At 46.0% G+C, this 26,121-nt stretch overlaps 2 protein-coding genes across 2 annotated transcripts in view; one reads left to right on the top strand and one right to left on the bottom strand.

Moving 5' to 3' along the window:
• LOC132333654 (rho GTPase-activating protein 20-like) overlaps positions 1–13,678 on the top strand; it is a 30,400-nt gene extending 16,722 nt beyond the window's left edge. The window contains exons 3-15 of the mRNA XM_059858945.1: positions 24–194; positions 710–859; positions 1,379–1,420; positions 2,131–2,215; positions 3,052–3,129; positions 3,306–3,372; positions 4,639–4,827; positions 5,555–5,730; positions 6,252–6,413; positions 7,479–7,588; positions 8,517–8,706; positions 9,291–9,408; positions 9,957–13,678. Of these exons, the coding sequence (XP_059714928.1) occupies positions 24–194; positions 710–859; positions 1,379–1,420; positions 2,131–2,215; positions 3,052–3,129; positions 3,306–3,372; positions 4,639–4,827; positions 5,555–5,730; positions 6,252–6,413; positions 7,479–7,588; positions 8,517–8,706; positions 9,291–9,408; positions 9,957–11,689 (3,271 nt within the window). The 3' untranslated portion in view covers positions 11,690–13,678. The remainder of the gene's footprint in view (positions 1–23; positions 195–709; positions 860–1,378; positions 1,421–2,130; positions 2,216–3,051; positions 3,130–3,305; positions 3,373–4,638; positions 4,828–5,554; positions 5,731–6,251; positions 6,414–7,478; positions 7,589–8,516; positions 8,707–9,290; positions 9,409–9,956) is intronic.
• A 3,277-nt stretch (positions 13,679–16,955) lies between these two features.
• On the bottom strand, positions 16,956–20,703 carry LOC132333718 (adrenodoxin-like). The gene is made up of 4 exons (XM_059859099.1): positions 20,463–20,703; positions 18,138–18,262; positions 17,582–17,711; positions 16,956–17,325 (listed from the first exon to the last, which is right to left on the bottom strand). The coding sequence occupies exons 1-4, from the start codon at positions 20,630–20,632 to the stop codon at positions 17,205–17,207; spliced, it is 546 nt and encodes a 181-aa protein (XP_059715082.1). The 5' UTR covers positions 20,633–20,703; the 3' UTR covers positions 16,956–17,204.
• Between the last annotated feature and the right edge of the window lie 5,418 nt (positions 20,704–26,121).

The raw sequence follows: 26,121 nt of genomic DNA, 5'->3' as shown, positions 1-26,121 counted from the left end.
TGTGATTTTTTTTACTCCTCCAGGGAAACTACTCTTTCCTCTTCCCATTCAGACAATGGGCTGCCAAGTGGGGTGTTCAGCAGCCCAGGCTCCACCTTCATCCTAGACGAGCGAGTGCAGCTAACCGTGGGCCTGCAGACCCAGGAGAGACATCTGATTTTGCTGAGTGATGTGCTGGTCATTACCAAGTCCAAGTAAGAGGAATTTCCACTCATTCCTTCTCCCCAGTAGGTGCTGTTGAAGCTAGGTTCAGCATGTGGTGGGATTTTTGGGGCTGTGCTGTGCAGAGCCAGGTGTTGGACTCAGTGATCATGTGGGTACCTTCTAACTCATGAGATTTTATGAGGCTCTGGTCTATTTGTGGAGCACCTAGCAGCCTCCAAAACAATGCTTCTTTGGAAATGTGGATCCAAAACGTGGCATTTCCCCCTTCCACCTTCACAAATTCTTCTTGGTATTAATGTTACACTCCATTTGTCTGAAGAAAAAGGTTTTCTGATCAGTTTTGCCCGTTCCCTTATGAGGTTGCTTGAAGATACACCATGAGGACAAGAGGCAAAAGGACAAAACTGACTTTCAGTCTGACTCCTTCTGTCACGTATAAATTAAGAGCTCTAACTGCATCTGCATGACTTGAAAGGAGAATGATCAGACTCTGGAGGTCTAAATGTTAGTCTTTGGCCTAAGGAATTAATAATTTCCATTGTAGATCCTCCTCCAGCCTGAAGCTGAAAAAGCAAGTGCATCTGAGTGAAGTGTGGACCGGCACCTGTCTCAGTGAAGTGACAGAGAAAAAGATGAGTCCTGAGAATTCATTTGTCATTGGCTGGCCTATCACCAACTATGTTGTCACCTTCAGGTACCTTATCAGACATCAGACCTCCCTCTGCATCCCAGTAGCTACTCAGGTCTCCTTTTGTCAAGTGAAACAATGACTGAGGCTAAAGGGCCCATTTCCTTTTCCATTTCCTTACCCTGAAACCCGGGTAACCTGTGCTGGCAATAGTTCTAGGAACAGCAGACTTTGGGAAGGAAATACTAGGAGAAAGAAAATAGCAATTAAAGGTCACTGCAAAAATAATGAGGGCCTACAAGATGAGTTAACTCCAACTTCACAGAAAGGGATTTTCCCTTATCTGAACATTCACCAGTCTGACAGGAAACCTGGCCCAGTTTGTTGCTGGGATTTTTTTGTTATTATTATTTTTGTTATTTGTTAAAATAGAACAGAAGAAGGAAAGGACTGTGCTTTTGTTCCAGGGCTTTGCAGGAAGCAACTTTGACTTACAGCCATATAGAAATGAAATTGGGTAGAGTTTCCAAAGGCTGTTACCCATTCAGCACTTGTTTGATGATCTGCCTCCCTTTTTGTCTTCAGCTCAGCTGATGTGAAGGAACGATGGCTGTCAGCATTGCTGTGGTAAGTGACCCTCCTTTTATCCTCCTTCCAGGTGGTTCCTCTACAGGCCTTAGAGAAATCTGCACTTCAAATTGTGCTCTGATTTTCAGCATGTTAAGTGTCTAAGTGCTGTTTGAAAAACCTACCTTTGAAATCTGAATATAGATGCCCCTAGGAGAGTGCAAAATTGGTGCTAACAGTTGGGAAAAAAGGGGGCCCATCAGAAGATGATATTGATGGAGCATCCTTTTTCCTTTGGAGCTGGAGGTCGACTTTGCTAATCACCGTGCAACTGTCACAAGTGTTACTGATTCTTCAGATGGTTTTTGATTTGAACTAAAATTTTTATTATGTTGCATCTAGAGGCTACAGTTTTTTCTTTTATGTTTTATATATTGCTTCCACTAACATGCAGACAAAAGTGTTTCTATAGAGACAAAGAGGGGAAAAAATCTTCTGATTTGTGGAGAGCAGTAGTGATCCTAAGGGAACATTGGAAGGTATTATGCAGACACATCTAACTGCACTGAAGTACTGCATGTGGGGGATTGTTATTCTTTATGCTCCAGGTAGATAAAGAGAATGTGGCCTCACTATGAACATTACATTCATATATGTCATAATTAATCTATATTTATTACAGTGCCAAGGAGGATGTCCTATCCAAATTTTAGGGTCCTTCTCAAATTTGGTTGGAAATTACATTCCTTCCCCTTTTCTTTGACTTTCAGGCATATCAATAAGGTAAAACAAAATGAGTATCTGAAGAATCTGACCCTTCGGATTGCTGTGCTGGATGATGACAACGGTTCTTCTGTAAGTGAAGCTAAGAACCTGCTCATCAGATCAAGACTACACAGGGGTCTGTGGAGTAGGGGAGAGAAGGCAGGGCTGTGCTGGTATTTCAGCATCTGAGTATATCATCTTTCCCACGTGGAAGCCCACTTGGAGAGTTTTGTCTTGAGAAATGAGGAGGTAGCCAGGCCCTTACCAAACAGCACTTAATTCTTAAAATTATTCTTCACCTCTGACTTCTTTTCTCTTTTCCTTTTACATCACTTCAAAATTCATGACAGTTTGTGGTTCAGTGCCACAGTCAATTCCTATTTCCAGTGCTATGAATTGAGGATATTGATCACAGAGTCACTGGTGTGTTGTCCTGAATTCATTTACTGGAATGTGTCCCAGTCTAGCATACATTTCTTGGCTTCATGCCGAGCTTGGTGGGTCACATTTGCCTCCTGGGTGTTCTTCCCTCAAAGAGTGACCTCTGACACTCTGGTTGATGAGCATTGCCATGTTCTATGTTCACCATTTTGAGTGACAGTGGCATTATAATCAGCCAAACACTGATGGGATCAAACACAGCATCTAAGCACCACCCACCTCCTGTGATTTCTGCTGCATGAAATCTTTGGATGGTATAACAGACCCATGACAGAGGAAGTAGTGGAGAATAGCTTTCACTTTGTATACCCATCATCCTTTCTGGTGTAGTTCAAATTTGTACAGCTCATCCAAACCATGAACATTTAGTAAAGACAGTCATTAGACACAGATGTGACATTTTCCCCAGATTTTGAAGTACAAGAAACTGCAACCAAACTCACTTTCGTCTTAGCTTCCTGTATTTTCTCTGTTTGCCTTTCTAGACTACTGCAGTCAAGGTGTCCAATGTGGAAACTGCAGAGAGTGTGATGAAGAAGACCCTTCTACAGCTTGGGCTCCCTGTAAGTGGCAGGTGACAGATTTTAGCTAAGCATGCTGGCAGCATCTGCTTCACAGGACAGTGTCGGTGTGGATAAGTGTGGATTTGCTGTCTGTTGCTTTCTGAGTGGAGGGCAACATCAACCCTCACTCTGGCCCCTCTCAACTAAGATTTTCCTCTTTGTTCCTCACCCAACAGGGCAGGACCAGTGAACACCACCTCTGGGTGGTCTCAGGAAAAGATGAGCCTGCTTATCCTCTCATTGGTAAGAGCCCTCCCATACTGAGCATGATTTTTGTGCTTAATTCTGGCACCGGAGGAAAAAGTAATAAATTGTATTAGTGTATGTGGCAGAGAAATATCACAAACATTGCTCTCTTCACTTAAAAAGCAATAGTAGGGACACTGTTCTTGATGTAAGATGTGACATCTAGTTGCTGTGAGATGTCACTTGGCTTTTATCATCTCAACATCCACATTTATCAAAGCATGGTGATATCTTTGAAAAATTTCACACTTACCTCCCTTTTCCAAGCAAATCTGTGCATTTTGGGGTGGGAGCCCATCAAACTTTTCAGCAGATTCTCCAAATAAATGGGAGACCTTTAGGCTGGCCCAAGAAGTACCTTGTTTGCAGCAGATGTGGTGCAGGGGTAGGACATGCCTCAAAGCCTAATTTAATCCCTCTGGCTGCTGGTATGAGCTACAGGTTTGGAGGCTGGTCCTACTCTCCTGCTCAGCTTTGCAGACATCTCCTCAAAGGCAGAGCAGAAGGTCAGGGGCAGCCTCAGCCCACCTTCACTGTCGTGGCAGAGGTGTCCACTGATCTCTGTCGGACAGAGCATCTCCTGACACTTCCCAGGTCCTTTTCCTTTGGGCTCTGTCAGAACCAAACCAATTGCTGCAGGCATTCAGCAAGAGTGTTTTAGATCTAGAGGAAAGCACTTTGGCGACTGAAAGAAGCAGAATTTTTCCATGGTCTATTGGTGACTTACAAGCCTCTAGTTAGGAAGCTAACATATTTATCCTATTCTTTTGGTACTTACTTAGTTTTCATTGCATTTCAGTTCTCAAATAATGAAACTGCTTTCCACACAAAACATTGCATCATATTGAAAACCCAGTTTGTTGCATATGGGTTGTTATCTTCTGAACTGCAGCCTTAATCCAATATTAAACTGACATCACAAACACATGTAGGCCACTTGCATCAATGCCTTCACAGGCTGTTTATTTGAAAACTTTCCTTTCTAACATTTTGTGTTTAGGTTTTAGAAACTCTTCAGGCTTGAGGGAGGGTAGGTGTGTATATAGGGGCCTTGAGGACAATCACAATGGTGCTTGAGTGTTACAGATTTGTAGGGGATTATTTCAGAAATAGTAACATTTTAAAATAAACCACTGAATTTTGTTTGTTAAGTTCTAAGCATTCACCATGGAGATCACCAAAGCTGGAATTTTCCAATAACAATAAGAGATTTTACCATAGCTCTGCATTTTTGCTTGCTCTTTACACAACTCTGCTCAACAGGGCACGAGCATCCCTTCAGCATCGCCTTGAGCTGTCTCCGGGACTCTGCTGACCAGCAACAAAGAACCAACAATAACACTCTCCTGGCTGATGGGACAGAGGCTTCCTTCTTTGCTCAGCTCCCAAAGGAAAAACAGTGTCAGTTTGTCCTGAAACCCAGACTCCAGGCTCCAGTGCAGCTGAGGAGAGGTAAGGGCTGCAGGAGTGTGGTACAGCCAGATAGAGACTTTCTACTGACCAGTGCAGTGCTGAGCTCTTCTGGCATCATACATGTATCCCAGACTTGCTCTCATACCTGAATGTAATGAAAGAGGAAGAGACTGCAGAGAGGTGAAATTTTTCTGTGCAAATGTTCAGACTTAGCTTTCAGTCCTTCATTACTCTGCAACTGCAAGTCATTGTAATAGAATCATTGAAAATGCTGAGTTGGAAGAGAACCAGTATCAGTATCATCGAGTCCTGGCCCTGGACCCAAGAGCCCCACCATCTACCTGAGAGCATTGTCCATATGCTCCTAGAAATCAGACAGCCTTGATGCTGTGACCACTGCCCTGCAGAGTCTGTTCCAGTGCTCAGCCACCCTCTGGGTGAAAAACCTTTTCCTAAGATCTAACATAAACCTCCCCTGACTCAGCCTCATGCCATTTTCTCAAGGCCTATCACTGGTCACAAGGGTGAAGTGATTCTTGCACTGCAGAGACAGCAAGGGAAGAATGGTGATTGAGAGTTTTGCTGATGGTTGAGAGATGAATAAGTGGTTTCACTGCTGTATATTGTCAAACCATCCCCATTAAGAGTGCAGTTAATAAACAGGTGAGGGTAGAAAGTTCTTGTTTTGCTGGGAACTCTGCCTCCACTGTAGATCACTCACTGTCCAGCAGACAGATGTGTAATCAAGGTCTGTGTTTGCTTTCAGAGTCACTGCAGAAACACACCAAGAGGAAGAAGTCCTTGATTGACTGGGCCCTGCGGCGCAGCACCAGCACCCCCACGGGCAGCCCTCCCTCACAGTCACCTGCCACACCACGGAAGCTCTTTGGCCTGTCCCTGTCCTCTGTCTGTCCTGATGGAATCCTTCCCAAGCCAATCATGGTAAGCAGCAGCCTGGACTGCTCGTCTTGATGTAAATTTGGTGTGTCTAGCCAAAAATTTAAAGCCACCTGCAGCATTGATGAGGACTGAGTGGGGAAGAGGACCATAGTTCACTTGTGATCCAGACTCTGCTCAGTGACAAGGGTGGGAACAACCCTCTCCTGGGTAATCCCCATCACTTCATTCACAGGCATGTGTCCTTTTCAGTGGGTGTCTCAAGGTCATCACCAGCTGACAAGGGGCAATGTCAGTCTGAACATGCTGTGTAGCCTAGAACTCACTTACTGCAAGAGTCCCCTGGGCTCACACTTGTCACAGGATAAGTGTGTCCACATGAACTGTATCTGCAGCTTGCCTGTCAGGCTTTCATCCCTGGTTAGATCAGGATAAATCTCTTGTATTGTTTTCTTCCCATTACTGACTTGGTCTTCTGCTAATTACATTGCAACACATGATGTATAATATACACAAACAAGAGGGTAAAGTGTTAGGCTCTAAAGTACAACTGGCTTTTCTCTTAGGATATGCTGCTCCTCTTGTACCATGAAGGTCCCTCTACAAGGGGCATTTTCAGACGTTCTGCCAATGCCAAAACTTGCAAGGAATTGAAAGAGAAGTTGAACTCTGGAGATGATGTTAAGGTGGATGGAGAGTCAGTCTTTGTGGCTGCAGCTGTCATCACGGTATGTGTGGCCAAGTAACTCAGCTGTCTGGGCTAATGGTACCTTTCTTCTTTAAGGAAGCAGTGAGTCTTTATGGCTAGGGAGGATTTCAGGGGAACAGAAAGCATTCTCCAGCAAGGAACATTTTCACCTGTTTGTGTACACAGAGGTGATACAGTGACCTCGTTTTCACATGCAGATATGTGCAGCCCCTCAGGATGGGGCTTCCTTTGGCACCTGGCCACACCAAACCACCCCCAGCAGGAAATACATTGATGTCCACCTGCAAGGCAGCTGTGATGTCTGTACAGTGCCAAATAACATGGCAGATGCTGCACTGACATATGCATAAAACCCTTTGCTGGCAGCAGCAGAGATGTTTTTTGTCATTTCTGAAGTAAGGAACAGGCTGCAGAAGGTTTGGGAGGACTTGTGCCTCTTGAGGGCAGCTGCTTTGCAACCCCCAAAACAGGAGCTGACCTGTGCTCTCTGGACCCCCAGCCTTCACCCTCTGATCAGCCAGCAAGCACAAGGGAAAGCAGCTGCTAAATCCAAGGAGAGGGGTTGTGGTGGATGAAGCTTGTGATAAGACCCGTGTTTCAGTGAGGAAAAGCTTGTATTTTGTACTGGCAATTAAATCTGGTCAAAGCAATTTAGGCACCAAAGCATAAAAAAAAAAAATCCCCCTTTTTCTTGTTGGCCTGATATCCAGTCATTTCCCAAGACAAGACATTGAGTTGTTGAATAGTCCCCAGAGAAAAACCAGCAGTCCTCCTAGCTGAGAAATGTTTCAGAGAGATCTGTGCAGAGCCCCAGGGCTGAGTCCTCTGCTGGACTGGAAAAGGGACAGTCCTGCTCTGGAGAAGGGGCAAAACAGAAGGGCTGCCTGTTCATCCTGCAGTGCTGCCACAGAAGAGCCTGAGGAAGACAGCTTGGTGGGCATGGGAGGGGAGAATAAACATGTTTGTGTAGTGTCTTGTTTTATCTTGTGCTTAATATGAATAAACAGTGACTATATGCATTGTGAAACTGAAACCAGGAATTCAAAACTGACCAGACTGCTCTGCATATATATATTTAATTCAGGATTTTCTCCGAAATATACCTGACAGTGTTCTATCCTCAGACATGCACGGACTGTGGATGGAAGCTGTGGACACAGAAAATCGAGCACATAAGATTGAAGTTATCAAAAGGTTTGTAAAAGCCTTTTTAAAAGTTTCTTTTGGTGGGAAAAGGGGGATCATATGGGCCTAAGAATACCCTTCATTTTCTGGGAGATTACTGGCAATGCTCCAAGCCACAGGGGAGGAGCTATTGCTGATTGCCAGTGTCACGGATCAGAAAATTTTCTTTTCAGTGGTCTTTTTTGAACATCCTCAACATTTCTGGCCCCAAAAAAGTAATTTAAAAATTCTCTTCTGATGATTAGTTCAAATTACCAGAAAAAGTAAACTGAAAAGGCATAATAATTCAGCCACCAGGAGTGCACCTATGGTAGCAGAATTAAATCTTAAATGACAGTAACTTTATTCTTATGTGCACAAAATGAGGCCTATCATCATATTAGCAGTTAGAAGAAACAGCCCTGTCAAGGTGGAGATGTGAACCTTGAAAACAGCTTTACTGCCTTGAAACTGCTGCCCTGAGCATGAGCAGTTTATCAGCCTCCTGTTGGATATCCCATTTATTCAACTATGGCTCAGCTCAGTTTTTGAACTTTACCATTTACCCTGGGCCTTCTTTATCCATGTTCTCCACAGCACATGACACAGCAGTGGTGCGGTCTGGAGTGCTGCTGGCCTGGAGCTGTCTCCTGTCTCCTCTGGGCATTCCCTGTTTAGTTAAGGCATTGTGGGTTCCCCCCACATGCTCTGACCCCACGTCCCTTGTCCCTCCAGCTCTGAGACCAGAGCAGGTGGGCAATTTGGATGCAGAGTTGTGGCTCTCACATGAGTTGGTGGAGGGAAGTGACCCAGATTCACCTTATTATCAAATGTGGATGTCTCAGGCTGAGTACAAAGGGGCAGGAGGGGGAAAAAGCTTTGGGATGCAGCTTCTGGAATCCAAAGAGCAGATGTTTGTGAACAGCACTGTTTTCCTTTTTTCCCACTCCCTGAATAGACTTGTCAACCAGCTTCCAGAGGCCAACCTCATCTTACTCAGACACCTCTTTGGAGTCCTGCATCATATTGAGCAGAATTCTGGAGTGAATCAGATGAATGCCTTCAACCTGGCTCTTTGCATAGCACCCAATATGCTGTGGCTACCAAGTCCCACTGGGCCTGAAGAGGAGAGCCGGTCTACAAAGAAGGTAATCTTCCATGGGTTTGGCAAAACCTCTGTTTTCCCCTTTCACTGCTTTTTATGGGCGCTGCCTTTTGTAGTCTAAAGGAAGGCACAGGCCAGTGACAGTGCTGGCTGAGTGGCACCCAAGCCCCATCCTTTCCTCTGTGCAGCTGTGCCCATGCTGGGAGGGGTTTAGCCCCTCAGACTGTCCAGGGTGAAAAGGGAAGCAGTGACTGCTTCACCAGATGAGCTTCCTATACGGCCAAGCAAGCACAAGAAAACTGGAGCAGCTGAAGTTGGACACTGCCACCTCAGCTGGAACAAAATAAGCAATGAGCACAACAGTGTACCAGAAAGAAGGAATGCTTGCTTGGAGCTTATGAGGTGCAAGCAATAGTGAGGAAAACTGTAGAATGTGCTATACCTGGCTCACAGCACCAGTTCACATAGCTCATATTCTTGCCTCAGGTGTTCATACAGATGCACTGCCACATTATTAAGAGCTTCTTGAGGAAATTACATCTTTGTAAAAAAAATGAGACAATCTGGGTATGATTTTACTTGCTCTGTTTTCATGAAACTGAATCTGTGAATTCCTGTCTTTTCCAGGTGGCCTTGTTAGTGCAGTTTCTGATTGAAAACTCAGGAGAGATTTTTGGGGGTGATATTGCTTCCCTGTTCCAAAGACCTGACATAAAGAAGTCCAAAAACTCAGCAGAATCTCTAGGTAAGTTGGTGTTAGGAAATCTTCCAGAAATATTTAAAATCTTTTTTGTGTGAGGACTTTACCTATTAAGAGTTTGCTTTACCTTCATGTTTCTTCTAAGGAACAGCATTGAAAACAAGTTGGGTTTGGTTTTCCCTTTGCCTGTCAAGTACGGGCAGGAAGAGATAGCAAAGCAGAGAGCTGAGGTGCAGAAACTCCAATGTGTCCTCCCCAGAGATAGTTGTCTTTCTCCGTGGCTGCTGTTAAACCTACTCTAGCCATTGCAAGAATTTAGTGTAGCACTGCCATGTCCCAGCAGTATTTTTATTTTCCAGGTTAGTTCTGTAAAGCTAAACCACACAGTTTATATGGAAAGAAATGGAGTTGACTCTGTTAGCTATCCTATGACTACCAGTGGTGAAAACTGGTCATCAAGCCAATTTTTTTTATTATTTCCTGTGAGAATAATGGATTATCTTTGTTTTTCCATGGGCTTCATATAATTTCCCTGGTTTGGTTGTGAGGTACTATATATATGGCAACAAACTAATTTGTGTCCTCTGCCCCAGACATAGGCTTGGCTCAGCATGATGATTCCTCTGATGAGCTGGAGTTTTCCACTTGTGATCCAGAAGGGCCAAAACACCACCTGGAATCTGAGACAGATGCCATTTTTGAAGTACCCAGCAGCTTGTTTCTTGATGAGGATCAGGAAGACTGGGACTTGTTCAGCGAGATCACAGCCTGCTACCAAAGCAAAGCCCAGACCAACGCCAGTGCAGACAGCTACGAGCTCCTGGAGGAGGACGGCTCCTTCTGTTCCATCGGCTCCATCCGCTCGCTCAGCCCGGCCCGGGACCGCTGCTCCTCCGAGCCCAGTGTCTGCCTCAGCTCCCAGCTGCCCGCACAGAGCCACGAGCCCGTGGCCCGCCAGTCCAGCTGCGATGCCACCATCATGAGCAGCCACACAGACTACATCCACAGGCTCAGGCAGCTGCAGATGGAGAGCCAGAAGCTCATTGATGAAGGCCTAAGCCTTGGGGTTAACAAGGCCAGGCAGAACTTGTGGCAATCACCTCAGAACACCTCCAGGGTGAAGCAGGTCAGCCTTCAGAAGTCCAGCCTGTCCAACAGGTCCAGCTTCTCCAGCCTGTCCTCTACCACCACCTCCCCCTCTGCCTCCTCACTTAGCTCCTTAGACAGTGCTTTCTCCTACTGCTCAGAGTCATCAGCCATTAGTCCCACAGATGTCTCATCCCTGCCATTCATGTTTGGCACTTCTGCCAGACTTCATTCTGTGTCTCCCACAGCTGCCAAGAGGTCCCAAAAAGAGTGGCACAAATCCTTCACATCTCCTTTACATCTGTGCAATCTGGACAGTTTTCATGAGGGTGAACCCAAGGCTGGAGAGACCAGTCATTGCTTTGGAGAGCAGAAAAGTTTTCCATGTGTCAGCAGAGCTGCCATGGGAAGCTCATTCACTGACATTGACTGGGAAGAAGAGGGGAGACAGCTGAGTTTTTCAGGGTGCCCTGGCCCAGGGCTCAGGAGCCAGGATTATACCAAAGAGTTTGAAGAAAGCCCTGAGTACCCAGCTGCCAGCCCATCCAGCGAGACATCCCCACAGGTCAGCCACCAGCAGCACAGGGAGAAGACAGTGAAGAACATAGAAATCAAAGGCATTGATGACTGCCCTCTGAGCCAGGAAAGCCTGAAGCGCACCAAGATAACTTTTTATGTGGCCCCAAATAAAGAAAGCTCTCGGGGGTCTCAAGTGGGAGAAGAGGAGAGATCTGTGACAAATACCAGCAGCAGAGACTTACCCAGCAGCAACAGTGAGCAGAGCCTGTCCAAGAGCTTGCAGACTGTGAGAGTCCAGATCCCCCAGACAGTTTTCTATGGGCAGAACACCCCCCTTGTCCTGCAGTCCTTCTCCAGGCGCTACCACCATGAACCAACAGTCCCATCCCTGCAGGCCAAGCACAGAAAGAGCCCCCAAAGTGCTTCTGCTCCCCAGGAGCTGGAGAGACAACCAGTGGAAACGGCGCAGGCGCCAACCCAGAGCAAGGGCTCGGACACATTCAGCCACACCATCCACATCATCCTCCCCGACTCCGTCCGGAACACCATCAGGGACTATTTCAAGCAGGATGAAATCGAGCCCTGTCCCACAGCAGAGGTGGAAGCAGTGGAGAAGGAACTGCTCCGGAGCAGGGTGGAGTGGCTCAGGAGCCAGCCTGTGGCAGAGGTGGCCGCAGAGGAGTGTGACACAGCGGTGTTTGCAGAAGAGACTTTTGTCTAAGGTGATAGTTGTGGAGAAACTAAATATTTTTTTTTTGTGTATGTGCAACAGAAAATATTCTGTAATATATGATCAGGGTGTGAAGAATTTAGCAGGCTGCCTGGGGCAACAAGTGTAAAATGACACTAATGTGTATGTAATACTCATTTTGGTGGGAGGTGGAAGGGCTGCTCTTGTGTTTTCTTTATGCCCTTTTCTGATGAAAGAGACTTCACTGGCTGGGTGTGGAATGGAGTGAATACCACCGGACTCTCCCTGTCCTTGAATTAGCTGATCGGTACAGGGCCTGACTCCATTTTTTTAATAGCAGGAAAAGAGAAACATTGCTTTCTTTTCTCCAGTCAGCTGCTGATGTGGGTGGATGACTGGACAACAGGGACAGCTAATGCTTTTATTAATTAGTTAAAAATCTTTACACTTGCACAAAACCCACCATTATTCACAGTTCATCACAACCATTCATCAAAAGGAAAATTCTTCACCTTCATTCCAGAAATCACTGCTGCTTCACTCTAATCTGTTGTCTGCTCTGGTCTAGCTCACAGCCCTCAACCATTATTGGTTGAGGCTGGGTTCCAAAATCAGCAGCTGGAGCCCAGAGTCCAAAGTCCAGCATTCACTGACAGACAGCATGTGTAACATTTTAAGGCCAAGATTGCTTTTTTCTGGAATTAATTACACAGTCATTCTTTCTTCTCATACCTTCCCCAAAGCTACAGAGACACAGTTGCCATAAAGGATTTTAGTACTGTCACTTTGACAGGGCTGTGAATGTTCTTCTGTGTCCTCTGGGAGTAGCTCAGTAGCTAGGAGTTTCAGTCCTAGTGAAAGTTGGCAATCGTCGTTCAATGCTGATGCCCCTTTCTAGAGGCAGTGTGGATGAGCCAAGTGACTAAATTCCTAGTCATGCTGAGAGGGACTTGAGCAGGGCTTGGTTTTAGCACGAGGTCAAGGAGTTGTGGAAGTTGTCAGGAATGTTGTTGAGTAGATTCTGAAGCAAAGTCTCATCTTGCCAGAAAGTTGTCAGTCCTTACACTGAAACTGTCCAGGCTTCATCACCGACGCTGGCTCAGAGAAACACTGAGTTCCCCCTCAGCAGAGTATGTGGCCCTGTGCACTCCAGCAGAATTAAGTTTGGGGAATTCCAGGCAGGTATGTGCTAAGCAGGCTGCTGGTAAGGACCACCAAAGATGCAGCCAGTGGAGTCCTGAAGCATCCCTCAAAGCCATGCTAAGAAGTGCCACAGACATAATGGGACTTGTTTGAGGGTTGTGACACTGCCAGCTGAGCTCTAAAAAGATGCTGAGAGCACCACATTAGTTTGACAGGTTGTTTTAAGGAGACAATGGGAAAGGTCTCAAGGGTTGAAAGGTTTGGGATGGTTCATTTGAAAGTTACATGAGAGTTTTCTATGGTGGTATCTGTCAGAGACAATCCTTTTACTCAGTGAACAGTGAATGGGTGAAGAAAAAGAGAAATACATTAATCCTAATGACTGAAAGGTTGTGCTTGTGGAATAAGTATCCCTGCAAGCTGCTGAGTGTCTGCAAATAGCCAGAGTTGGAGCTGCATGACAGCTGCCATGGTTCAGTCCTCACATAGAGGGGAAAGCCACCTCTGTAAAATTATCTAGTGTCAGATCCCTCCACTCAACTGCCAGGTGCCTGTGAAGGTCAGTGACAGAAATCTGGCCCAGCACTCCAAATTCACATCATCAAATACTAGGGCAAGGGAACCAGGGGGAAGCCCAGAGCCCACTTTCCAAGGTGTATACAGTTTGTTTTGTTAGATGAAGGGTGTTTACCTCTCAGGTGTGGCACTCTGTCCCAGATCACCTTTGTGGCCCTTGTATAATGAAAGGTGTATATAATCATAACACAACTCCACCACCAACATAATTTTCCTCACACGAGAACAGCAATAAAGCATCCACAGTCTTTTTTTCCAGAGCTAAAGTTGTAACTGTTTTAATAAAAGACACAAAAGTTATTGTGGTTTTGTCACCTTTTGTTCCCTTGCTCTTGCTCCCTCTCCCCCGTGTCAGGGTGGTGGCATTTGCACTGAACTTTTGTGAAACACACTCACCTCCCAGCCCAGGTCTGCCAGGCTGGCCATGCTGGCAAGAAGCCTTCTGCCAGCACAGCAGTCTAGGCATTACTCCTGTCTTTTCAAGAAGGTGGAAGAGCAGTAAATATTATAAGAAAAGTCTGCCTATTCTTGGAAGAGAGATGATTCTGTTTTCTAAACATACTAACAGATGTAAACTCCGTGGCTGAGCTCAGGTCAAACAAAGGGGACCTGAACCAAATGCAGAGTAAGAGCTCATAATTTGCATCACCTAAAAAGATCACAAGAAACTTAGAAAGAGATTAGTTTAGAAAAACACTGGGTGAGGCAGGGAAAAACACACCATTTTCCTTGCCTCATCTTAGGCTGCCTAATGTGGGCACAGTTCTCTGGGTAGCTGCTCTAACCTAGCTCTGTATTATAACATTTTTCTTTATTTTAAACAAAACAAAATCCTGCAAAACGTAACACAAACCAGAGTTCTGGGCTTGGAAAAGAAGCTTCTGCAGCCCTCCTTTTCCATGAGCCAGACAATAATGCAACTCAGAGACCAATCTTGAAAATCTTCCACAGCCCCCAATTTGCTCATAACAAGAAATAACAAATACACAGACACTTGGTTGGCTTTCTGCCCCAGAAAGACCACAATTTCCCTTATTGTATAGCCCTGAGAGGCAAACAGGTTTGCCTTCTTTCTCTGCCCTTTTTTCAGATCATTTAGACGACACTGGCCTGTCACATACTGAAAGCCCTTCCCACTGCCCCACCAGATGCAGGCTCTTGGGAAGTCGTGTTCCATGGTCACCATCCAGGAAGCGAGGAGCCTTCAGGGCCTGCTCCCAATTTAGACCAAGGCCAAACAAGTCCAGCTCATCTGCCTTGAACAGAAATGACTCATGCAGTTCAGCCTCATCTTATTTCTGTTCAGGATATATGATTTCTTTCCTTATCCTGCAGGCTGACAGAAACGTGACAGAAGTGCCTGAGGCAGCTGTAGTTTACTTTAAACTTTCCAATTCTATTTCTGATGTTTCAACTGTCAGGAAAGCCAGTCTTCCAAGACATACTCGCCCTCATCCTTTGTAGTAGCTCCTTTGTGCAGAGGCCTCTCTGTTATCCCAGGGCACCTTCGAGGGACAGCCAGCTCCACCAGAGCAGCACGGACTACTCTGAGACTCTGCATTTCCATGCTAACAGCTTGTCCTAGAAACTCTTTTTTCAGGGGTCACTCACAGTCTGAAGAGGAACACAGCAGCCATTCAACCCTTCCAAGCCAGGAGCTGCTCCCTCCCTTGCCATCCTGCCAGGATGTGTGCAGAGAGCTGACCTTTTCCAGCAGCAGCCTGGGCTCCAGCTTCAAGCCCACAACAAGGTGGGGACCGAGGAGTGGGACTGCAAAGCTGCAGATCACCTTGGCTTTGCAAGAGACTTGAAGTGCTACTGAAGGTGATGGCTTAGCTGCTTTCATTTAATTCATATTTATTCTCTTTGCTTTTTTAGAGTAAACCTGAGACAAGTTGGAGGAGAAGAGGTTTGGGAGAAACAGGCACAGCCTGGAATATTTTTCTGATGTATGTCAAAGCAAAGGGCTATTCTGTCACATGCCAGTCACAAGCCTGAAGCCTTAGTACATCACCACATACATGGTCCCCAAACAGGGCTGGGACCCTGCAAAAACCCACCCTGCTGCCACCACCTCTTACAGCATAAGGTTCTGGCCCATGCCAGAAATCCTTCCTGCAGGTACCCTTCTGTTAAGGACAAAATTCTGGCATGGATAAACATTTGTACCGATTTTTGCATGAAGGATCAGAGAGGAAGACAAATCCCATTGAGAGGATTCACAGAGTGTCACTCATCACCTGCACCTGTGCCCACAGGAGCAGCAGGCCACGCCGGGCGCGGCAGGGCTGGTGCCGGTGCACAAAGACCATCAGCCATAAATGACACTTGTGGCTCCCCGAGACAGGCCCAGGCACCGATCAGGGCGGGAGGAAGGAGGAGGGGCGGGCACAGCTCAGCAGCCCCGCCGCCACTGCGGCCGGCCTACTCCTCCTCATCTTCCTCTTCCTCCTCCTCCTCGCAGCCGCCGCGGCCCCGCGCGCCCCCTGGCGGCAGAGCGCCGCCACAGCAGCGCTGCGGCCTAGGCCCCACGGTCGCGCTGACATTCCGTAAATCACAGAACTGTAGAATCGCAGAATATCCTGAGTTCAAGGGACCCTTCAGGATCATCGAGTCCAACTCCAGGCCCTGTGCAGGACGTGCCAAGAATCTCATAATGTGTTGAGGAGTATTGTCCGCACAATTCTTAGCTCAGGCTGGGTGCTGCTGCCCTGGGGAGTCTGTCCCAATGCCCAGCTACCCTCTAGGTGAAGAACCTTTTCCTGAGATCCAACCTAAACCTCCCCTGACTCAGCTTCATGCCATTTTCTCGAATGCTGTCACTGGTCATGAGACTGAAGAGATTGGCACCTGCCCCTCTGCTTCCCGTAGTGAGGATGCTGAAGAACACAATGAGGTCTGACCTCAGTCTCCTCCAGGCTGAACAAACCAAGTGACCTCAGGTACTCCTCATAAGACTTCCCCTCCAGACCTTTCTTCATTCTCATGGTCCTCTCTAACAGAATAATTTTTGGTGCCCAAAACTACCTGCAGTATTCCAGGTGAGGCCCCACCAGTGCTGAGTACAGCAGGACAATCACCTCCTTTGATCAGATGGCAGTGCTGCGCTTAATGCAGCCAACTAAATTTTGATAAATCTCCTATTCCAGCCAGGCTCATGGTACCAGAACAGTGCATCTTGTTGGTCTAAAAGGCTCGTTGTTAGAATTTTATTTGACTGGTGGGATAGTACAGCAATGAGAAAATTTAACATTTGGAGAAAGTGGCTGCTCACAGCACAGAACAATTCAGGGACCCAGAACATCTCAAGTTCATAGAAGTGGTTCCTGCTTTCAGGAACTGTCAACACAGAAATGTCCTCAGTATGCTCTTGCTGACCAAACTCAAATCACCTACATCACCAAGCCCATCAGTTCACTGACTTCTTAGGCTTCCCAAATTGGAAAAGTCTGCTCCACTTTTAAAGAGCCAAGCCTTGCAAAATTCTCAGCAGTTACTCAGAATAGCAGAATTCTTAAATTTCAAAGGAGAAAGCGAGTCACATACAGCAGAGATATTTACTGACACCCACCCAGGGAACGATAAAGCCATACACTTTAATCCAGTTGCATTCAGCAGAGCATTTAAGCACTTAAAATACGAACCAAAGACCCTCTGAAGCATGCTGCCTTGTTCAAATAAGAGATTTGCCAAACACGCCTTTTATACTGAATCAGAACTTCATGGCCTACTGCGAGCCAGCCACAAAAAGCAATAGTGTCAACCAAGAGCTAAGTACCCTGCCACACCTAAATGAGGGTGTAAGCTGTGCAGCAGTCGTTTCCAGTTACTGTTTGCTTTGCTTTCCAACCTCCAGCTGCCTCCTCATGTCCGACACATCCATGGGGACTCTCACTGTCAGACCATCCATCGACTTCTTAACGCACACCTGGCAGCCGAGGCGCGATCTGAGAAGAAAACATGAAATGAGGCTCCTCTGTTCCCCAGGTAAAGGGAGAAATCCCCCACCCACACTGGGATGTCTGGTTCAGGATAGGTTTTCACTAAAGCTCCTGTTAAAGATCTGCTGGCCCTCAAGAGAAAGCAGCTCTCAAGGCACAGCTATAATACAGAACGAGCCCCATCCCCTTGGAAAGAGGTGCCACGTGGTGAGAATCTGCCTCGGAGGCTTGAGGATCTGCTGTGATCAGCAGGGAGGCTTACGTGTCAGTGAGTCCATATGCCAAGTCCAGCATGTCTAGCTCTTCATCTGAGATGGCATCGAGCTTTTGGAAGGTGTCCTTGTCAAAGATGAGGTGACAGGTAGAGCAGGCTAGTGTCCCTTCACAGGCACCTGGTGGAGAAGCAAGGGAAGAAGAGCAAATCAGGAAAAATAAGGGGGTGAGAGAGACACCTTTAGGAACAGTGTGAGAAAAGGCCTTTTAACAGATCTGGAGCATGTCAAAAGAGATGCTAGGAAACACAACAGATGGATGCAGTTTCCAGCCTGCATCTTCTCTGGGAGAATCACCATCAGTTTTCAAATTTTTACATCAGCTCCATGCAGCCAAAAGCACTGACAGAGGCTGCTGGAATGGCAGTGTGACAGTGTGAGGTTACATTGCCATCTCAGCATGGTGAGCCACCCAGCAAGCAGCTGGTGGGGAAGGGAAGCTTGTTTATGGTCTTGGCAGAACACAGTGGCATATGTACTGTTGCACTATTCCTAAGTACCCCCTAGCCCTAACAGCACATGGACATATCCTGCAGCAGCACCTACCAAATCCATCAATGGCCAAGTTGTGATTGACTGCCACTTCCAGCAAACTCTCCCCTTCTTTGGCTGTGGTCGTTAGTCGCTCTCCATCCCGATTTATAAAATGCACGGTCACCCGATCCTCAGTGCTGTAAGACAAATTTGCAAAAAAATCAGGAGTCCACCCTTTTCTTCACATCCACCATTGAGGTCTTTTGGCTGAGTGCTAGAGACATGGCTTAGAGGGAAATGTGCACACAAACATACACATAAGAAAAAAATCAAATTATCAGTTCTCAATGGCAGGCAAATCTGAATTGCCCCAAAATATTTCCTTTATCAAACATCCCACAGAATAAATGTCTATCTGTGCACAAACACGTGCAGGTGCTCTTCACATGCTGCCCCTGCTTGGGCTGGCTGGCAGAGGGAGCATGTGTAGGCAGGCAAAGCATTTGCAAGTCCCAGGCCTGGGCTGTTAATCCTGGGTAGAGGGATGCAATTACAAACAAAGTGCTCAGGATCAGATACTAATCCAGCAAGAAGGGCTGTTGTCATTCATGTTTTTCTTCCCTTTCCCTTTCCCAAGGGGATTACTTGATGATTGTTCCTTTTCTACTGCTTTTTCTACCATGAAGTGCCCACGCCTTTCCTTAACTCCATCACAGGGAGCCTTCTTGTGGCGAGACATGCCCAGCCCCAGCTTTTACAGAGCTACTGGGCTGAGTAACTTCCTCTGAGCTGATGTGATCCATGCTCAAGAAAAATTGCTAATTATTTTGACAGCCTGCAAGATTTAATCTGGCCAAGAGTTAGGAACATAGCAATCAGCTTCTCTTAATGATAACTGCAGAAAGAGAATCTACAAATGAGAGGGAAACAACATCCAGTTCATCTCCTCCTGACTAGGCTCTCACACCAATAAGGATAAGGATCCTGCCCTGACAGCAGTGTTCAGGATTTCTCACCAAGACAATTATATCCTGAGACTGTTACATTTGCTAGAGGAAGCACATGGGCAAACACTGTTTTTTAACTAGTGTACATACCAAATGCTCATTTAGATATAGGAGGTCCCAGTTATCCAAAGGTCCCAGCTCCTGTGCTGAAAAAAAGCAGCACCCTGGAAGTGGTTGGGCCTTTTGTCCAGTAACTCTCAGTGTGGCACTGCCCAAGTGCCCATCATCCCAAAGCCCAGGGCATTCTCCAGTGGTAGAAGCTCCTCTTTCATCAGGTTGACAACATACACCAGTTTCCTTCATAAAGACACCTACAGATATTTCTAAATATGCAATTTAAAGACTAGCCCTCAAATGTCAAAATAAAACAAAACAATCCTCCTCATTTTTGATGGATCAGAGTAATTTTTTCCGTTTGTATGGCAAATAGGCATGTTTCTAGGCAATGCTTGGTTTATCTTTAAGGGTGAAATAATTTGTTAAAGAATGGAAATGTTAAAGTGATAGAATTCCACTTAGTGGTGCAACCAAATTGATTTTTCAGCTGGATAATAGCCAGAGGTTTGGAAAGATCTTACCAGGATGTGATAAACTCAACACTGCAAATTCAGTATATGCCAACTGATTATTTCCTTTTTAAAAATAAAATCTCAAATCTTTTGTGACACAGGAAAGTGGTGAAGAAGGTTTCAAGAAAGCAGTTCTTCTCTGTGTCAATGTTTTCCCTAAAAGACGTTTTCCAAGGCTATACAAACCAGCAAGATGCCTACAAGTACTGACAGAGATAATTTCATAAGCAACAAACCAATTAGAAAGAAATCTTATTGATAATGAGTCTTCATAAATCCCACCAAGTGGGGTTATCACTATGACTTTTCTCTAAGGTCAGATAGCAAAATAGTTTAATGTATTTTCTGCAATGGTTGGATCTCTCTCTCAATGCCTAGCAGATTACAGTCTGACCCAGATCATGCTAGTCTAGGAGATCCACAAATTACATTTATTTTACCTTCTCTTCCTGAACTATCCCTAAAGCAGAGAGAAGAAGGGCTGGCAGGGAGCCTGCAGTAGTTCCTGCTGTGGAAATGGGCCAAAGGACTCTTTGTCACCTTCACGAGATGGTTCCCAGCCACTATCTGTGGCCCCCATGGCTCTGGAGGCAGGACTAGCACCTCTGACAGGTCTCCACAGCTCCAGGAATGGGAAGCAGCACCTCTCAGGCTGGGTCCTGGCACCACCTTCCTCCCCATCAGCATCTGCTCACCCAAGGTGGTGGTCTTGTCCCCCACCTCCCAGAGGCCATGGCTTCACTGGCCTCTCTCCCTGCCATGGGGCAAGGCAGAGGTGCCTGCCCATCTCTGTGGATGCAGCAAGGCAGCATTTGACCCACCTGGATTCCCCAGGGGCATCCTGGTGCGTGGAGCTGAAGCCTCTCTCTGCCCACCCCCTTGCTGGGCTGTGGTGCTGCTCAGTCACAGCACAGAGAAGAACCAGGCGAGCTCTGCCGGCGCTCAGCCCGCTCCGCAAGGGCCGCAGGAGCCCCAGGATGCCGTGAGCCATCCTGCTGCTGGCCTGCTCCCTGTCCCCTGGGCTGTCCTCTGATGCAAGGACAGCCTGATTAGGGACTTATACGTACAGCTGGGGAGGATGGGGGGCAGGAACAAAAAACCATAGTAGGACAGCCTCCCTGGGGGTGGAGGGAGGGAGGAGGGAGGGGAAGCAGGAAGGAAGGATGGACAAAGGGGTTGTGCTTGGATCTTACTGCAGTCCAGCCCAGCAGGGCATGGGAATTGGTGGAAGCACAGGAACATGTGAAATATCACCTCCACATGCCTGTTTCCAAGAAATGCTCACTTTGTTGTCTTTACAGACTTCTGTTTTAGGAGCCAGAACTAAATCAAATTTCAGGAGAAATATTAATTGTGATGTCTAATCATACAAGGAGTTGCAAGTTGAGGGCTGGAAGAGCAGAGAGGCAGGAGTGCTGATGACTGCTGCCTTGAGGAGAGAGGTACACAGTTCCTACAGCAATGGAGTGAAAGCAAGGCACTGAATTCTGCTCTTGACAAGATGGCATCCAGCCACATCATTGCCTTACCCAATACACCAGGCTCCCATCTCTAAAATGTGAATATTCCCTTACTTCACATGGTTTTGGTGAGAAGCAGCCACACTTAGCTGCTCATTTGCTAAAGTCTCTGCTGAAAAGTGCCATAAAGGTGCAGATAACTATAATTCATTTCATGCTAACTGATAATCCACACTACTAAGCTTTGAAGCCTTGCAGAAGAAAAGTCTTAATTTATTCCCAGAAACAGGATCACTGGTTTAGTCAACCCTCCTCTACAGGGTAAATCAATATGAATTTAAGGGCCAAAAATACAACAGCAAAGACAGTTTCAGTTCCTGGTTTCTGTGGAGTTAGGGAACAGCTCTCACCTCAAGAGCATGAATGGTTCCTTCCACCAAATTTACAGCTTACCATTTGGTAGGATGTCTCCTTTAATCAAGTTTTTTGAATGCAATAACATATTGGTAGCCAGTATAAGCAAAAAAAAATGTTGATACTGGACTCTCTAAGTTATTTGTACAGGGGAAAAACCACAGCATAAGATAGAAAATGTCTGCCTCAACACAGACACACACACAGCATTGGATTCATAGTTCTGAAGATGACCAGAAAGTTTTGGCTTTTTGCCCCAAAATGAAAGTTTTCCACCCAAAGCTTTCAGGTTAGAAGTGTTGGAAAGAAGTGCTTAGGCTTTCTGAAAAAGCCATCGAAGACATTAAGGAATGCAAGTATTTTCCATTAGCCAGGAGGGAAATGTATTCTTCAGTTCAAAGACAAGTGTTCAAGCATTCAAACATACCTCTCAGACAGCTCCACTGGAGACAAATTCATGGGCAATGCATAAAGGATTAAAAAAAGTAATAATAATTCTCAGGTCAGCTTTTCCAGGTGCTTTTCTCTCTCCTATGAACTACCTCAAATGCTTCAGACTTTAAAGCCAAATTCTTGAGCTCCATCTCACCCCCAAACTTAAAACTTCTCTGTGCAGCTTCTGCAGCTGAAAGACTCTGGCCAGTTCTGCCTCTGCTTTTCAGGCACTACAGAGATGCAGCAGACAGCCCAGTTCTGTCTCTCAGCCATTTCCATGGAAAGAAATCAAGGCTGGCCATGAGAGACACAAGGAGAGGCACCACAGCATGTACAAACCACAAAGCATCTTATCTCTCCAGCAAACCTTGAGCTGAGATACATTAGATATGTGCACAGCAGTTTCCACAGCAAGGACATTTGTGTGTTTGTGTGGCACTGACTCCTCTCCCTGCCAGGAACTCAGAGCACAGCAAGTGACAGGTCAATGTCACCTGATGGAAGAGAGGCCAACGTAGAGAGGGGAATCAGGGAGACCTTGAGGTGCAGCAAAGGGGACAACTGCTCCCTGGTGAAAGCAAAACAATTCTGCTGGGGCAGGAGAGAATCAGGCCCTTGCAGATTTTGAATAGTCTGTTTTAAGATCTTTGAAATACTGAGAAAGGGCAGAAGCAAGATCTCCTTTCTAGAGTAAATCATTATTCATTTAGCCAAGGGCACAAAAATAGAAAGCTTTGCAAATAACCACCCCTCCCACAAAAAAACAAACCAGCCAATAAAAAACCCAAACCAAAGAACCAACTAAACCAATGAAGAAAAAAAATCATTGCTTTTGGAAAAAAAAAAAAAAACAAACAAAAACCTCAAAATTTTGCTTCACAGGTCAGCACATATTTTACAATAAGGCCAGACACAGCTGAAGAGAACCTTTAGCTCTGCTTCAAGCATGGTTTGGCAGAAACCAACCTCCCAGTGCACACAGGCATGTTGCCCCCACCTCCCTGGTTTCTTGCCAGCAGGCCACACTCTGTCAGTGCAGTGGCTGTGCCCACACATCCAGTCATGTGTTGGCACATGCTGGTAAGGAAGTGGTTTTCTAGCTCGAAATACATTGTCCAATATCTTCTGTAGCACACACCAAACAATGTTGTCCTCCCTCCCCCCAGTCTAGGCACTCTCATGCAAATATCCAAAACACCTGTGAGCTGCCTCAGCTCCACCTCAGCCCCAACTTCTGCACAAGGAAGTGAACACTGAAATTAGCACTGGCCTAACCCAACCAGAAGCTACACAACACCTTTGCAGCCCTCCACAGCAAGAATCATACTTGGATTTTTGAGGTGCCAAACCCAGCTCCTCTAACCAGTGTTAGAGTTCCTTGCCAGCAGGCAGAGCTGCCCTGGCTCAGTCTCTGCCCATACTGTTCAGGTCTAGAGAGAGGCAAGCTTGTGCTGGTCCCATGGGAGAAGTCTCAGGTCCTGTAGTCAGAGCAGCAGGCACACAGACCCAGGAATAATGAACATTTCCAGAAGGCAGCCTTCATTAATTGGAAAAGCAAGAACAGCTTACCCCTCCCCTCCTAACCAAGCCCACTGCCTCACAAATACTCCTGTAGGGAAGCAGATATGGGCTGCTTGCTGACACAGAGCTAAAGCACTGAACAAAACTAAAATTCACCTTTCCCATTGTCACTTTAAAAACCCATTAACCACCTTTCCTGTTCCAGAGCAAGTTGCTAATAAAAGCAAACAGAACAACTTGTACTGATTTGACTTTTAGCAAGCCCACAAGCCCAGACAGAGTGCTTCTGCTGCCTCACAAGAGATGCACTGAGCACAGATCTGGGACAAAGTGCACAACCAAGGGAGCTCAAGTCACAGATACTGCCTCAGAGGCTGGGGGCTTGTGGAGAATGTAAATATGCCTCAGTTTCTGCATCTCTCAAACAAAGCTGTTTGCCCCATTCTAACCTTCCCTGTATGTTCAGCAACCTTCTGAGAATGACACAAACAAAAGGAGCAAGAGCCATATTGTCACCACTGGAAGCAGGAGGGCAGACGTGCAATCAGAGAGGGGCTGGCACTGCAACAAGAAAGCACAGTGAATTCACAGCAGGCCTTCTGGACAGCAGCCACATCTGACAGTGCAGCTGCTGCCTGGCTGGGTGAAGGCCACTAAGAAGTTACAGTGCCCCAGCCAAGACCTTCTCTTGCACATGCTTCTCCTTCAAGCATCCAGTCAAGGATGCTTCAAAGATGGATGGGAGTGCAATACTGTGCATGTGTCCTGTAGACAGCCTTCACCATAACCTCCCAGCTCAAGAGCAGTTTATTTCACACCCCCTTCAAACTTGTTGACTCCAGACCAATCCTGACCTGTATTTCATTAAAGGATGATGCAAAACCACAGGCTACAGCAATCATGGGGGCTTGTAATTTTTAAATTAGCTCTGCTCACCAGAAATATATGTATTAACACCTGCTCTGAGCAAGTGCATTCTGACCATAAACTGAAGGTATAGTCCCTTCCACAAGCATCCAGTATTAGTTTTTGCAGTTTCAGCACTACTTTTTCTCTAATATCTCCTCATTCTTTCTTCTACTTTTCACTATATCTCTCATCCTGACACCTGTCCTGAAAATCTCCATCTTGGAATTGCTAATAATGTTTAGATACTCATCACCTAGAGCTAGATACTCATTTAGGCATTGTTCAGACATAGAGACCTGCTCCCTTGCCTACAAACTGCACTTGGAACTGCAAACCTGCAAGACAAAAGCCAGCCTCAGCCTATTTCATACATGGAGGCCCAGACCTTATTTTTCAGAATGCTTCGGGCTGGAAGGGATAAAGATCATCTGGTTCCAATCCCCTGACCATGGGCAACAATGCCACCCTGCAGACCAGATTGCTCAGGGCCTCATCCATCCTGGCCTTGAACATTTCCAGGGATTGGGCATTTTTCTTACAGAGGTAATTTTAATGCAAGGGAGACATTAACATCACACGTGGCCCAATTTGCATGTGGGTATGTAACAATTATGGATTGACATCAGTGACAGAGGAATTCTGTCCTCTGCCAATTGTCACATGCTCTGAGATTATATGCCCTGGTATAAGACATTCAAATTTACAGCAAAGATTGAGTTATGCACATTGCAAACCTGGCAGGGATCAGAGCAGTCATAGTGATGGTACAGGGCAAACAAGCCATGCCTTGTGCTCTCTGCTTTCTCATTGCAGTCTGTCTTTGTAGGTGCTCAAGCAGCTGCCACATGAGTGGCAGCAATTACCATACATGAGTGCCTACATGAGTGCCTACAATTACCATACCTTACCCTGTACATTGACAAGCTTAGGATGCTGGAAAAATGCTTGTGCTTCCCCCCAAAGATATTATCCTGAGCAAGAAATTAATAAGCTATTCATCTACCTAGAGAAATCTTTACAGGGCTTGTCTGCATCCAAACAAATCAGAATTTGGAGACCATGCCCTTGCAATTCCCTGCTTTAGAAAAGAGTAAAGAAGAGAAGGAGAAAGCAATCAGTCTTATTTTCTGCACTTTGTCCTACTCGGAGTCAGTGCATCTCAGGCCAAATGCATTAGTCTACCAAACAGATTGAGCTCAATGAATATTTTACTCTACAGAGTTATTTTGACTTTTCTTTAGTCTTAATAAATTGCACTGCTTTATAAAGCAACATTGCAGAACCTGCCAAAAGACAGTGTTTCTAGTCCCCCAGCCTTCTGAAAGCCTTTTATGCTCTAGTCTGCCCCTGTCCCACAGACAAAAGCATCTGGGCTCCAAACATATGTAGATATAGCCTAAACTGGATCTGAAACATCCCAGACAGACTAGCAAATCCAACAGAAGCTGTCTCCAAAAATTAGAGGTTAAATGCAAATTTCTGATCCCAAACTACAGAATGCCTTACAACAAACTAGAAGAATAGGGTGGTGTTGATTTTTTAACATGGTCTTGTACAGAAGTAGTCTTCAGGTTTTAATGCTTTACACTTCCATTTCTTCAAAGACAAATGGAATATAGATAAATCTACGTGGAGAATTTCTAAGCCTCAAGCCTCTAAGGTAATGTCCATTGAGAAGCAAGGGAACTAGAAACAGCAAGAACAAGATAAACCTTTCCAGACCAGCACAACCTTACAATTG

This window comes from Haemorhous mexicanus, chromosome 14 (genome assembly GCF_027477595.1).
Source record: "Haemorhous mexicanus isolate bHaeMex1 chromosome 14, bHaeMex1.pri, whole genome shotgun sequence".
Taxonomy (NCBI): Eukaryota; Metazoa; Chordata; class Aves; order Passeriformes; family Fringillidae; genus Haemorhous; species Haemorhous mexicanus.
The sequence above is the reverse complement of the archived record's forward strand: the minus strand, read 5'-3'. Positions and strand labels throughout refer to the sequence as shown.

Coding starts and splice junctions, on each gene's coding strand:
- LOC132333718 (XM_059859099.1), bottom strand. CDS start 20,632: ATGGCTCACGGCATCCTGGGGCTCCTGCGGCCCTTGCGGAGCGGGCTG. Junction 18,263..20,462: donor GATGCCCCTGGGGAATCCAG/GTGGGTCAAATG, acceptor TTTGTCTTACAG/CACTGAGGATCGGGTGACCG. Junction 17,712..18,137: donor CTTGGCCATTGATGGATTTG/GTAGGTGCTGCT, acceptor CTTCTCCACCAG/GTGCCTGTGAAGGGACACTA.